Here is a 13,826-nt window from a genome sequence, read left to right as displayed (position 1 = left end):
GAAAAGAGTCACTAGAGGAACTATGACATGGATTCCTCTTGATTTAAAGAACTATAAGAAACACTTCACAGCTCTCTCACAACAGGGAATCAGCCAAGCAGCCTGGCCTCCTCCTCCGCTCTGCATCTACATGTCAGCATCAAGGAGCAGTAATGTGGTGGTTTTAATACAATTTAACTTGGTATGTGAATTATAATCAAATATATGTGTATGTGCGCATCCCCAAGTATATTAAAGTTTGAGTACTAGCGGAAAAATTGCACGTGAATTTATTCTTGAGAAATAAGCAATTCATTATAATGTGTCCCTGGCTGAAGCATGTATAAGAGTGTAAGGTTCACATGCCACAAAGCCATTATTCATTGACAGAAAACATTAAAACACAAGGAAGAAATATAAAAGTTATGGCAAATGCTACAGATTCCCTTTAAGCAGTATATTAATATATTGGGATTAAGAATGACCATATCGATCGTATTTTTTTCCTATTAGGATGCACATGTGTGCTCTCTTTATAATTCATTTGTTACCTCACCTTACACAAGCCCATGCCTGGGGTTCTCACAAGCTGAAATATTCGCAGCCTCACTCAGGGATGACCCTGCATTGTTTGGAAGAAAAGTACAATACAAAGTCACACTTTGAATCCTGCAAGTCGATTCTACCCCAGGGACTCCAGGGTAAAGCCATTGGCCCCTTTAGCATACCAATCCACAGGGGCAAATGAGGGCCAGCCTGCTATGAAGGAGGCATCAGAGACATCTGTGTCCCTGGAATTCTAATAGAGCTCAGAAGTCTGGGCTTTATATCATCATCTGAAGGGCTGTGCATAGACAGGCAATGCTTAAGAAATACCCTTTGATGATGATGAAAATATATGGCACTTCAAAATAGCCTGCTTTGTGGAAAAACAATCTGCCACATTCCGAATTCTGAATGTAGTTAACATTGAAATGAAACTGTCTGGATGAACACTTGCAATAAGAGAGAGAGAGCTCATTTCATCCTGCCCTTGTCTGTCTGGTAATGGCTAACCATCCTTTAAAACGCAGCTTGGCAATCACCTTGGTGTTATCGCATTGTTTTATATCTGTTTACATCTTTTGTCGCCCCAGAAAGGTAAGTAAAATTGGCAAAGGTGTCTGCTTCATTGTTGGATGTCCAGAGTTAGCTCAGTGCCTAACAGGCAGACGGTGCCAAGTAAATGCCTGTGGAATCATGAGGAAATGTGCACAACCAGGACACAAATGATATAGGTGGGGCCCACTGAAGGATGACCCATAAAACAGGAGAAAGAGTAAGAGGTAATTGAGTTAGCCAAGGGTGTTTGGGGTTAGAGTTCAAGAAAAATGCTAGGATACGCTTCAGTTTGTACAGAACATCCTCTTGAAGGATAAATCATATTTTTTTCTGCAAATAATTTGCAACACATTAAAAAAGAAAACACATTTGTAAAGAATCTACTTCGTGGTTCTAACACAGAAGTTGCCAACACTACTAAAGATTTCCATAGTTCACAGTTCAGGTAAAAAAAAAAAAAAAAAAAATAGGCCAACAGTAAACACTACAAAAGTTCAGTGTAAAGAAAATAGTGATGGGGGACCTTGTGGGATTTGCCTACATTTTACTAAGAAGAATGAAGAAATCAAAACAACAAAGTCCCCCTTGGGATCTGGACTTAATATGACACGCCCATTATCTAATCTATTCTTTGGAGCAGAACATGTTTCTTTGAAATGAATTATTTGAAAGCAAGTCTCTCTTCCGGAGTCTAAAGTTATACACATGTGATTAACTCCTCCAAGGCATCTTTGAAGTACAAATGTGTTATTACACATGTAACAGTATATCATCATCTCTGCTTGCAATAAACAGAAAAATGCTACCATCTCAGAAGAAGTAAATATAACCTATATGAACCTAAGACTTCACTTTCAGCGCCTCTGATGATGCCATGAGGCCATGTCACATTTCAGGAGCCAGATTGACTCCACACCTTTGCCTTCAATCTCTGTGGGTTGCTGGGTAGCTTAGGGACCTAGTAACTAAATGAATGGCTTTGTATTTTTGAAGGTTACCGATCTTTAATGAACTAAAAGAGAGGTAGAGTGGAGGTTAGGAAAGACCAAGGCTTGAGGAATTTGTCCTAGCTTACAGGTCCTCCAACCATCCAGAGAAGAGAAGACGGCTGCAAAGATGCTGACAGAGCATGAGAAGAAACCAACACTTCCCCCCTTCACACTTGCTTAGAGCATCCTGCCCTCTTTCAATTTACAAGGGCCTTCACCCACTCCTGTAGACTGCACACGTGTCTCCTGGATTCTGTAACCAACATCAGAAGATCAAAGCTTCCCAGTCTGTCCTCTGGAGATAAGGACATATGTTTGGAGGAGAGAATTTCAAGCATGCTAAAGAATCCATTTCTGTGTAACTGACTTTCCCCAAGGAAAGAAGAAAAACATGGTCATATGGGATATATACAACTAAAATACAAGAGAAGAACTGCATGAAATTGTAGATATTTAAATGATAATCTTATTTGAACTGGTATTAAAAAAAGTATGGTTCAGTGGGAGTCAGGCAGACTTGCTTCCAGGCCTGTGACCTTGGTAAAGTCATTCAAAATCACTGGGCCTCAGTTTTCCTAATGATGGAGTTGGACCAGATGCAGAATATTTGAGAGGCCCAGTGAGTAGCCAGGGCTCCATCATATGCCCCATTCACTAAGACAGTTCATCTCTTTAATATACTGAAGTTCAGATGAACAAAAACAAAAAGCAAGATGATTTTAAGGGTCCTCGATGACCTTTATTTCCTGATGATCGTTCATTCTCAGGACAAAAAAAAAAAAAAAGCTTAAGAGTTACCATCTTAATTATATATCTGTGATAAAACTAGACAAAAGTTGAAACTACCTATAATCTCTCGCCCTCTTTTATATCCCTTTTTTAATACCAAGGAATGTGCTGAATTAAACATTTCCAAAAATTCCTGCACAACTCCAGGGGGCACCATTCATACCAAAGACAACATCAGTGGTGTTCCCTGGACTGGGGCGCTCAGTGGCCCTGAGGAAGATGCTTTTAGAGTGGAGAGGGCCTGTGTTTGAATCTCATCTCTGCCACTTACTAGCTATATGAACCTTGGCAAGCTATTTAATAATCTCTCTGATCCCATTTCCTTCTCTGTAAAAGGGAGACAATGTATTTCCAAAGGCTGCTGTAAAAATGAAATGAGATAAAATATGTAAAGAACCTGGTGCAGGGCAGCATACCAACATCAATGTTAGTTCTCTAAGATCGCAGAATCTATCACATCTCACAGTACAAAAAACAATTATGTCTACAACTTGTGGCCCACGCTATAAAGGCAGACAAAAGGATATTTGTGAAAGTTGGAACAGATCTCATCTGCTGAAGATGGGGTAGGTATCCCAAAAGTTAAAGGGGTTGGAACGTAGTGACCCAAGAATTACATAATTTTTAAGTCACCAAATCACAATAACTGGCAGAAAGGAAGACTAATCAGTGTGCTAATTAACTAGGGTGTGTTGGTACAACTGTTACCAAGGACAAGCAACTATTTAAATAAGACAGGTTGCACTCATTAAGCACATATGTGCTCCCACAAATTACATTGTGCTTAATTCAAACTTTTTTGCCTTCCTTAGGAATCGGGACCAGTCAATATTTAACTACACCAAAGTTTTGATTCTTAAATTAATAAGTGGCTAACCTCCACAGTAAGCTATAACTTAGGAATTATAAATTCTCAAAATGATAGAACTGAAAAGGATTTTAGATATCATCTAGTCTAACCTCCACATGTTACACCAGGGAAAACTGAGGTCGAAGGAAGATGAGAGACACCAATGGTCACAAAATGTAGAGCCAATTCTGGCACTTGGTCTAATTTTTTCTTCTTCTTACTACAGAGAATTAATCTTTAGCTTTATCCAATACACACACCAACAATTTAACATTGGATATATGGATTCATGTCTGAACTCTGCATAATTTGGGGTTTGTAGGGCACTGGAAGACAGCTGAAGGACTGGGTCAATGACTGACAGAGCAGCTGGGTGCGACTGTGTGGGGAGGTCTGAGGATACTCAAGAAGGGAACGAAGAGCATATAGAAGGGCTGTTAGGGATCTGCCAATCTGGGATTTGGGTGGTGGAAATAAGTGTCTAGTAAGGGAGCAACTACAGAATGATTCTCCATATCCAGGATGTAGCCGAGCAACTAGCACGTAGTAGGTATGTAGCACTTACTCGGTGTACAATTAGATGATGAACCAAGAGTGGATGAACGAATGAAAGGACCTGTTCTGAGAGAAGAAATGAGAGCTTCAGAGGCAACAGAGAAGAGGGACTGCCTAGCTTAGTCCCTTAGGAGAAGAGGAAGAAAAGAACAACCAAAGCTCCCCTAATCTCAGCAGGAAGGAGGTGGCTCGTGTCCCTTGCAAGGACAGTGGAGTGAGTTTGTGGCTCTCCCTCTTCAGCGTCACATTTCCATTCTGAGGAAAGGTAGTGGTTCCTACGGCACTGCCTCTGCCTCTGGCCACTCTGCTCTCAGGATGGAACATGGAGAAGTGGAACGCTTCCGGGGAGTCTATCTCCAAGGGCAACAGAAATTTCAAATCCATAATGTCACATTATTTCTAGAGGGGACTCTGCTTAAGTGCTGGCCGTGCAAGCTACTGACCATACTGACGCGAAAATGTTTCATACTAGGCACTTCAGATCAAGAAACAGTCTGATTCCAGGATAGCAGAGAAAATCCTACCTAATGAATAATGAGGGAAAGCTGGGATTTCCTGGCCAATTTTCCACTCACTGAAAACACAGCCATGTGGTCCTAAGCCTGGTGTGCTTTGACCTTCTGCCAAGTCTGTTAAGGCTGGACTTGCAAAGCAGGATTCATTTGAACAGCACTGGTGGCACAGACATGTTAGAAAGCTAGATCTCATTATATTTTCCAAACAGTAAGAGGTTAGTGTTTGATATTCTCTTTCCTTTCAACATCTATGTCTAATTGTTTTCATCTTTGTACCACAGGATGTGGCTAATGCACCACACATCACCTCTTATATTTTTCTAGGACTAAATAGAGAAGATATAATAAAAGACTCTGCATCAATGCTTAAGAAAGACCTTTCAAGGTTCTTATCATGTAAGCAACTTCACCTTTAAGAGGAACATTAATGCTTCAATGGGTAACAACGAAGTATTGGACAGCGTCTTCTCCATACAACGTCCAGCAGACTAATGGCAAAATGACAGCAGCCCATCGGTTGCTAGGACAGAATAACGGATTCTGCCTCATATTCATGTATATATCATGGAAGATATATACAGGCAAGGAGAAGATGTAATGTCTCTAATGTGACCTTCATCTGCCATTTGATTAAGATAAAGTTGGTGCATTTTTTAAAGGATTTCTTTCAAAACCAGGAGAACAGGCCAGAGAAAAGACCACTGATATAAACACTCTTCCTCAACTCACAGAGTTATTGGCAAGGCTTTTATATTTTTAGCACAGTTTCAATTCCCTAAAAAGAAATGCCACCTAAAAGAAATGTGTGAAGCATCCTCTAAATGTTTCTCCTTCAGTTGCCAATGCTGGTACTCATCCCTCGGCTGGCTTACAGCACTCGTCCTAACTCAGCTCTGGACACCATTCAAGGAATAAGTATGAGACTAATCGCTGTTTGAAAGAAAGGGTCTACATCTATAAGAATTTTTATATTAATATTTGTAAAATATCTTGAGAAATAATAGGAAGAAGCAATCCAGAAAACAGTGTTCTGAAATGAAATTATAGAAATGGTGGCAAAGAAACCAAACTGAAAGGTTTTCCTAATTAAGAGAGGTTTGTTCTCATAGTACAAATCATCTTAGCTAAGTGGATAATTCTTATAAAAACACCAGCTTTTGGAGAAGAGTGAAAACATTGTGTTTAGATTTAGCACTGTGTCTAGATTTAGCATACAATGAACTCCCTAGAATGGTTCTCATGCTGCCTAGCTCTTCGAGTCTTTTTATTTTTTTTTTTTGTCTTTAATTATGGTGCAGAACACCTAACGTTTTTATGTACAAGTGAGTCTAAGGAAACAGGATGAGTCAAGTCACACAAATGCCCACTTACCTCCCATGATTTTGGATTGGCAGTTAATGAATTCTGGCTTCCTGTCCGTGAGGTACCTCTGGCAGGTGTGGTGGAGTATCTGGAAGAAGGTGCATTTTTCTGAGGCTGTGCTGGCTACCCACTGGTCAAAAGCATTTTCAAACAACAAATCAAACTCTGCAGAATCCTGGAAAAGACAGTGAAATAACTACTGATCTCAATCTATAAAAACTGCTGCTTCCAGCCTACCCCCAACAAAAGACTCATAAAGGCTAAACCATCTTTCAAACCTTTGGTCCTAATCATAAGGCTCGTCTTTATTAGCACCCAGGTGCATGGCAAGGACACCTTTCTCTGTTTATCAAGCAAACCCCAAATCTCACAGTATTTACAGATGTCCTTAGGAAGCTGGTATCACAGAAGTCCCTACAGTCTACTACACATTGACTTGTGTCAGAATTCAGATGACTTATTGCCTTTCCAATTACTCGGAAAAGGATTCCTTCAGGTTCTCAGCACTGAACCGTATTAATCCTGCCCCTCATCTTTGGTAGGAAAAGATTCTCCCTTATTATCTTAGCATATAGTTACAATTTACATTTCAGCTTTCCTCATTATTGATGCTTCGTGTAGTGAGTGGGTGTGAGCAAAAGAGAATGTGCTCTGAATAAATAATGCTACCATAAAATAGTTCTCATACTAAATCTAACAGAATCCTAACACATAATTTTTAAGATACCATTCATTGATTATTATTATTTTTTTGTGGTAAATAAACCTCATCATTGATGGCATTAGGAGATCAATGAAGCCTCAATGAACACGGAGTCTCATATTGATAACCATGGGCATATCTGAACTCTGCTCTCTGCACTTTGCTGATAAACTTATTGCTAGAGGTAGCATTTCTTCAGTATGCATCCCCTTAGGTTTCTGCATCAAACATGATGAAAAGATTTATAATTCCCCCTAAGAAGGGCACAGAAATCAGAAAGTCGTAGTCACATAACTGAAATAGAGAAACAGCTTTGTGAAAAATGACACAGACAATTACCACCACCTCCAAGGTCAGTGAGCGAGTCATGGGGTAAAGAGACTGCTCCGCTCAACACCGGACAGTTCACTCACTCGATTAGGGTCGATGCCATTAACCTGGCGAAGCTGCTCCAGCATCCACTGTGATCTCCGCACGAACGACGTGGAGCCTTCAAACTGTTTGACCTTCGTGATGGACGCCTGTGTGGGTTTCTTGTTTGTCACTGCCAAGAAAAGACCACTCAGATTAGCGGGCGTGCAGGTTGGTTTGTTTCCTCACCCAGTGGTGTTTCTATCTTATACCCACATGCATATGCACAATGAGAGAGAGAGAGAGGAAAAAAAAATATATATATATATATAGAGAGAGAATGAATATGTGTGCCTTTGGTGAGGGGTGAACTCAAAAGAAACAGAAGTTATAATCCCCACTCTCTAGCAGTTACAATATAATTATAATCGTAAGGGCTTCTTCATTTATGTCTTCATCCATTCAAACTGAACGTGACTTAACCAAGTAACACCAAGCACGTTTCATGGAGGCTACAAGTGCACAATGACCAACCGCAGGGAAAGAAACACACAGGGCTGACCGGCATCAGGTAGGAGTCAGTGGGAAAGGCTGAATTTTAAAAGTGGAGGTTACTGGCTTCCCTAGGGAATTGCAATGCATGTTTCTAATTTTACAGTCAAGTATAAATATTTCAGGCTTCCGTGATAAGGAGTAATACCTCATTCCAAAAAAAAAAAAAAAACAAACAAAAAAAACAGAACCATCTGGCTTTAAAATATAATCCAGTTTGTATCTAGTCTGTGTCTGATTACGACTGTATCTGGCATTCTGGGTGCCCCCCCGCATGAATTCCGGAGGTCACTGCACCTGCAGGACCAGGACAGCTCCTCCTCCCAGCCTGGCTCTACCTTCACCACCTTCCATGCTGAGGATGTACAGTGTCTCCTCTCAGACAGACGTCAAGCACCAGCCACCAGGAGAGAGCCACTCTGGACATTTCTCTGTCTGCTTACTTCGTGACTTAGAGCCTCAAGGGTAGGGAGGAATTAAGTGTTTAAAAAGAGCTTTCCTAAAAGCTCCTTCTGAGCCCTGGCTGTAGGAACTGTAAGATTTAATAGAAACAATGCTATTTAAGGGACTAGGAAAGGTGGAAAGCACTACTTGTCGTAATGAATGCAATCCTAATAAGACTGGGCATCTGTGGCATATTCTTTCTTTGTATCAAATCACTCCACAGATCCCACATTTTCAAAGTAACTATGCAGATGCTCAACAGATGGCAAAGAGAATCCTTGAGGGATGAAGGACAGAAAGCCCCGACTCCAATCATGGTTGGTGGTAGGAAGAGTCTCCTTCATGCATACCAGAGTTCACTGAGGTTTCAGTGCCAGGGCTCCTTAAAGCAGGAGAGCAGGACCAAGAGGGGAAGGAAATGTGGGCACCCTGCCATTTGGTCTGATGAGAACTCTAGGGTTCCAGGACTGAAGACTGTTTTTATGATCTCAGTATAATCTTCTCCCTTTCCTCCTAACCAGAATTTAGCAAACATTTTTTTTTTTTAATTTCAAATAATACTTAAGTTTATTATCCATTATTTCAGTTCTATTTGGCTAAAAGCTTCTGAACATTTCATACCAATTATATTTACTTTCATGGTTAAAAAGTCATCATCCCCTTAATACCCACGATCAGAGGAAATTTTATAGTCTTCTATTCACAAACGGCCTGTCTGGCCTACAGCTCCACGTATAAGCCTGTTAAGTCCCATTAGGAACAACTATTCCCCTAACTAAATTCAGGCAATCTTACCAGTCTGCCCAGGGCTCTGTCTATCCACTTAATTTCATTCATTTCATGTGTCTCCTATGACACAAAAGGGAGATCTAATAGGTTTCTCTGATAGTCATGCTCTGCCCTTGTGTTTTAATATTAAAGGAAACAACACACCTGGAATATATGCAAGTCCTAAAGTGTGCTTAAAAGATTAAAGAATGCTTTTCAATAACAGGAAAACACGGGTTCCTGTATTAGATACACACCCCTAAACACACAAAGAGGATTTCCTCCTTTGTTTATGTAAATCACTCGACATTTAGGCATCCTGGGCAACATGAAGGTTTTCTTTCTAACTTTAAAGTTGTTGTGAGTTCCTGTTTTTACTTCGGATCCATTTATTTCCAAGTAGTTTTACAGCATTATAAAAGCTCAAACACAATGCAGGATCGCTGTAATTATTGGCATGTTTAGGATTGACATTTTAGGAGGCAAGTTCCATTGGAAGTTTGCCACTGACATAAGAAGGGCAGGAACCCCACCCACACGACAGATGTCCCAGGGAATTGCTCCACTGCGACCCTACTGCAGAGCGGACCTTTTAATGCAGGCAGTTACAACTCCATCCATTCCTGCCTTTTTCCCCCATGAATTTATTCCTTGCCCAGTTCTTGGAATCTGGGTAGTTTTCCTGGGCACTGAGCCCGGTTTGGTTTAATTTTTGTTTATTGTTATTATCTCCAACATCCCAGTTTCTATTTTGAAGCAGGTGCCTAAAAATTATATTATTATATACACATTATATAGAGTTAAATAAAGACTTTCCCCTTCTGAAATCAAATCACTCGCACAAACACACCATTGCCTGACTTTCTGAGTTCTGTGCTTGAAAGAGCCATGTTTTAACCCTTCCCTTGTTTTGCTGTTTACCATCACAGATAAAAAATAACCAAATTCCAGATGTCTAGTGAAAAACAGTAATTTACCTTCTCCTTCCAAAAGAAAGTTAATTGATAGCACACTCTGAAAAATGCAACCCAATGACCTGGAGCAGAATATCCTAGTGCTGTAGGTCCAGCTCCCCCACACAATAGACTCCATAGCCAATAACCAGGGCACTTCTGTCATGCCTTCAAATTCAGGAGGAAAAGGTAAATATGAAGGCATTTAAGGGGTAGGGTGGCATACTTCCAGGAAATACTGCAGACTACCCAGAATCAGCCCAGTCCCCTGGTTGTCCACTCCAACCACATGTCAGAATCACTGGGAGTTTAACAACAAATATACCAAACACTGTGAACCAGAATCTCTGTGGTTGCGGCCCTGGCATCCATATTTTAAATCTCCCCACGTGATTCTGAGGCACACTGACTCCTGAGATCACTAAACTTGTGTATTTACTCATTTTACAAATATTTATGGAACATTAATTAGAAGGAAGACACAGAATAAGTTTTGTGGGCAATTCAAAGATTGAATAAGATGTGGTTCTGAAACAAGACCTTAGGTGGTGGGGGCAGATAAAAATGATGCAAAACAGTATTAAGGCTTAATAGGATAAATGACATAGGAGTCATCTGAGGTGTTGGAGGGGCGATGGGAGGGAGGCAGCTTTAGGGACCAAGACAGAGCTGGGGAGGGTCAGGGAGGCTTCGTGAAGTAGCCATATTCCAGGCAACACACCATTAGCCCTCCCCTGGACTTCTATGATTTCCCCTAAACTGGCTTCTCTGACCAGCTTGGCCATTCAAACTTAAACATAGAAGACTGAACCATCTTTTAAAAACTCCTCAATGGCATCCCAAAGCCTTTAGAGTAACACCCAAGCTCCTCACCATGACCTGCAGGGCCCTAGAGGATCTGGCCCCTGAGGACCTCTCTGTTCTCATCTCCTTTCACTCTCCCCGCTTTGGTCCACCAAGCTTCAGGCATCTTTTGCTCCTGGGAAACAGCAACCTCTTTCTACTCTTTGCAAATGCTGTTCCCATCACAGAAATACTCCTCTCCCCCACATTTTTTATGGTTTTACGGTTATCTGGTGTTCACTATTCAGATTTCAGCGTACATGTCAACTCCATAGAAAAAAACTTCTGTGATCATTTATCCAAGTAGGTTCCCTCCCCATGTTCTTTCTTTCACTGAACACTGTTCATTGCAAAACAGGTCCATTTCAAACCTGGATAAAATATTCAACATTTGCTTCTCTGACATATTTGTGAAGAACAAAACCAGATTGCTATTATGTCTATCTAGTCCTAAAACATGAAGATATGGATAAACCCCCACATGGATCTTTTAAGCTACCCCTTACCCGCCTGTGATACAGGAGCCTAAACGACATGATAACAAATCACATTTTCCACAGCATTTAAAATTTTTAAAAATCTTTTTTATATAGCTTCTGTTTTTTTTGTCTTGCACTTGACAACACGTCTGAGATAGAGGCAGGGTTATTCCTACTATCCCCCATTATACTTATAGACAAGGAAACTGAGGCACAGGAAGAGCTGACTTGCCAAAGGAATACTGTTAATGAATGAAAAACTATAACTCACACAATGAGCTTGGAGCCCACTGCTCTTTCCACTATAGCTTTTTGCTGCAACGTCAAATGCCACATTTTATTGGGTGTGGGATGCTCATTAAATAAGGATTAATTGAATCATTTTGTTCTAAAAATGATACCACTGTTGCGATTTTGACAATATCCCGAACTGTTTTTCCTTACTATTTCTCTTTTTTACTTAAATAAGTTAGTGAAAAAAATACATATTAAAGCCATAAATAGATACACAGCTCTGCCCACATTAAATAGAAAACTGTAAAAAATACAATTAACACACAAATGCTATTAATTTCAAATTGGAGCATTGTCAGTGGAGGGCTCGGATCTGAGGTCTACTCTTTGGTACATAGTGATTAGGAAGTGTAGTCAGGTGTTAAAGACTTTCACAACACAGATGTTCCCCTAGATATAATCACAAAGCTTAACTGGAAGTGGTTTCTCTAAGATTACTGCGTCATACCCACTGGGGCTCACTTGGTCAGTCAAGTTTTGGGGTTATCTAAGCCTAACACTGCTTTTTCACTCACTCTGACTCCTGGAAGCCACTGCTTTCTACGGTGGTTTCAGAGGAAGACAGAAACATGGGGCCAACCAAATTCAGATCCTTTTACTACTAGCTTTGACAAAAACACTGTGGTTTTCATGGCCGCATGCCTCCTCTTTAGATTTCATGTAGACTTGATCTACGTCTCAGCTGTAGTTAAGAAGCAGTGATAGGAACTATTAGGTCTAGATTATGATTACCATCATTACTCAAGTGATGTAACATCTCTATCTCATGAACTAATGGCTTAACGAGGTCCTTTAAAAGATGGTCCCTCCATGAAACATTGTACAAAAATAAAATAAGACATTTAGCTACAGTCAAAGAACGGAGACCACCAGCCTTTCTTTTGCCCAATCAGAAAATTCTATTTAATTAAAAACCAATACACCAGGCAATAGCAAAGCACTTTCTTAGTCAGATCAAACCTAGTCTTGCAGCAAGTCAGGAACTGGTGGAGGAGTGGACAAAGACTGATGAGGAAAGGAAAGACAGAGATGCAAGTTACTGGCATGTTATGCAAAACAGCAGAAGAGTGCGCACTGCCAGTGATTAAGAGGCTGGTCCTCCATTTCAATGGTTGAGAGACCACTTTTTTTTTTAAAGAGCCACATTCTTTCCCCTACAATCTCATTATTCACAGCATCATTTCTCAATCATTCCAAACAGGAAAATCAATTTTGCCTCACATACAAAATATCTAGTCTCAGTCTTAAAATATTATTTTAAAGGAAATAATCAGCAGATAAAATTATTACTCACCACCTCTACATCCTCTACATCTCATTTTCCAAAGGCATTTTTGTATATTTACTAACATTTGCACAAACATTCTTTTACACATTAAACTCAAATTGAATCATCTTATAACTTTATGTGGTCATTTCTATCAAAACAAACAAACAAAAAAGGAGCTGAAGAAAAAATACTATCTACAATATAGTTTGATGTTGAGGCCAGGCAGCTAAAATGCAGAATTTACCATATCTATGTACCTAAGATACCTTAAAATTTCCTCATGCATAGTCTTACCATGATCTTATAGTTAAGTGAAGGTCAGTGTTTTGTGGTATGCCTTAGCTCTGTACTCTGCTGGAGTCTAATGGCCAGACATTTTGATTTCAACAAGACTGTTGATGAGAAATAAATAATTTGGAGCAAGAAAGAAAAGGGATATCCACATAGAATCTTATCAGGGCCATTCTCTAGCTGTATCAGAGGTGATTGACACGAAGGGAACAACAACAACAACAAAAATCCTCTGAAATGTGATTCAGGAAGGAAAAGCAAGATTGAGCACACCTTCTTGGCGCTGATGTGGTGAAGAAAGATGTTAACAGGCCAAGGTGAAAAACGATTACTTGGAACTGGTTTCCTTAATGCTCTTCCAGAACTCTAATGTATGATAATTCTAGGTGGATTTCACAGTATTTATGGAGAAATAAAGATCAGGTGTGAGGCTGCATCAGCAATTTTATTTGGAGAGAGGGCTGAATGTTTACAAAGCTTATAAACAAAAATATCTAAATTGTTGCCTCAAATACTTTCAGAATAGGGAAACGTCATCACCACTATAGTTAATGGGAAATGGAGCATGGTGCGCTCTGCGCGGGGTTATGGTTTGCTTCTCACAGTGTTTCTCAAAAGTGTGTTATGATTTAGGACATAGTGAATGTTGAGACTCCACAGGCTCCAACCAGACCAATTCATGAAACGGCCGAGTTTGTCTTTAGGGCCCTATCCCTCTCCTCCCCATGTTGGGGACTG

General features: G+C 40.2%; 1 protein-coding gene across 2 annotated transcripts in view; it reads right to left on the bottom strand.

Moving 5' to 3' along the window:
• STXBP6 (syntaxin binding protein 6) overlaps positions 1-13,826 on the bottom strand; it is a 235,926-nt gene that overhangs the window by 42,537 nt on the left and 179,563 nt on the right. Inside the window, exons 3-4 of one of the 2 annotated variants that reach the window (XM_004421154.3) lie at positions 7,257-7,387; positions 6,150-6,315 (exon numbers count right to left, since the gene is read on the bottom strand). In XM_004421154.3, the coding sequence (XP_004421211.1) occupies positions 6,150-6,315; positions 7,257-7,387 (297 nt within the window). The remainder of the gene's footprint in view (positions 1-6,149; positions 6,316-7,256; positions 7,388-13,826) is intronic. The other variant, XM_087423180.1, reaches the window with a different exon arrangement.

Source organism: Ceratotherium simum, chromosome 3 (assembly GCF_057802395.1).
Source record: "Ceratotherium simum simum isolate JZ-2026a chromosome 3, ASM5780239v1, whole genome shotgun sequence".
Taxonomy (NCBI): domain Eukaryota; kingdom Metazoa; phylum Chordata; class Mammalia; order Perissodactyla; family Rhinocerotidae; genus Ceratotherium; species Ceratotherium simum.
This window is presented reverse-complemented; position numbering and strand designations above follow the sequence as displayed.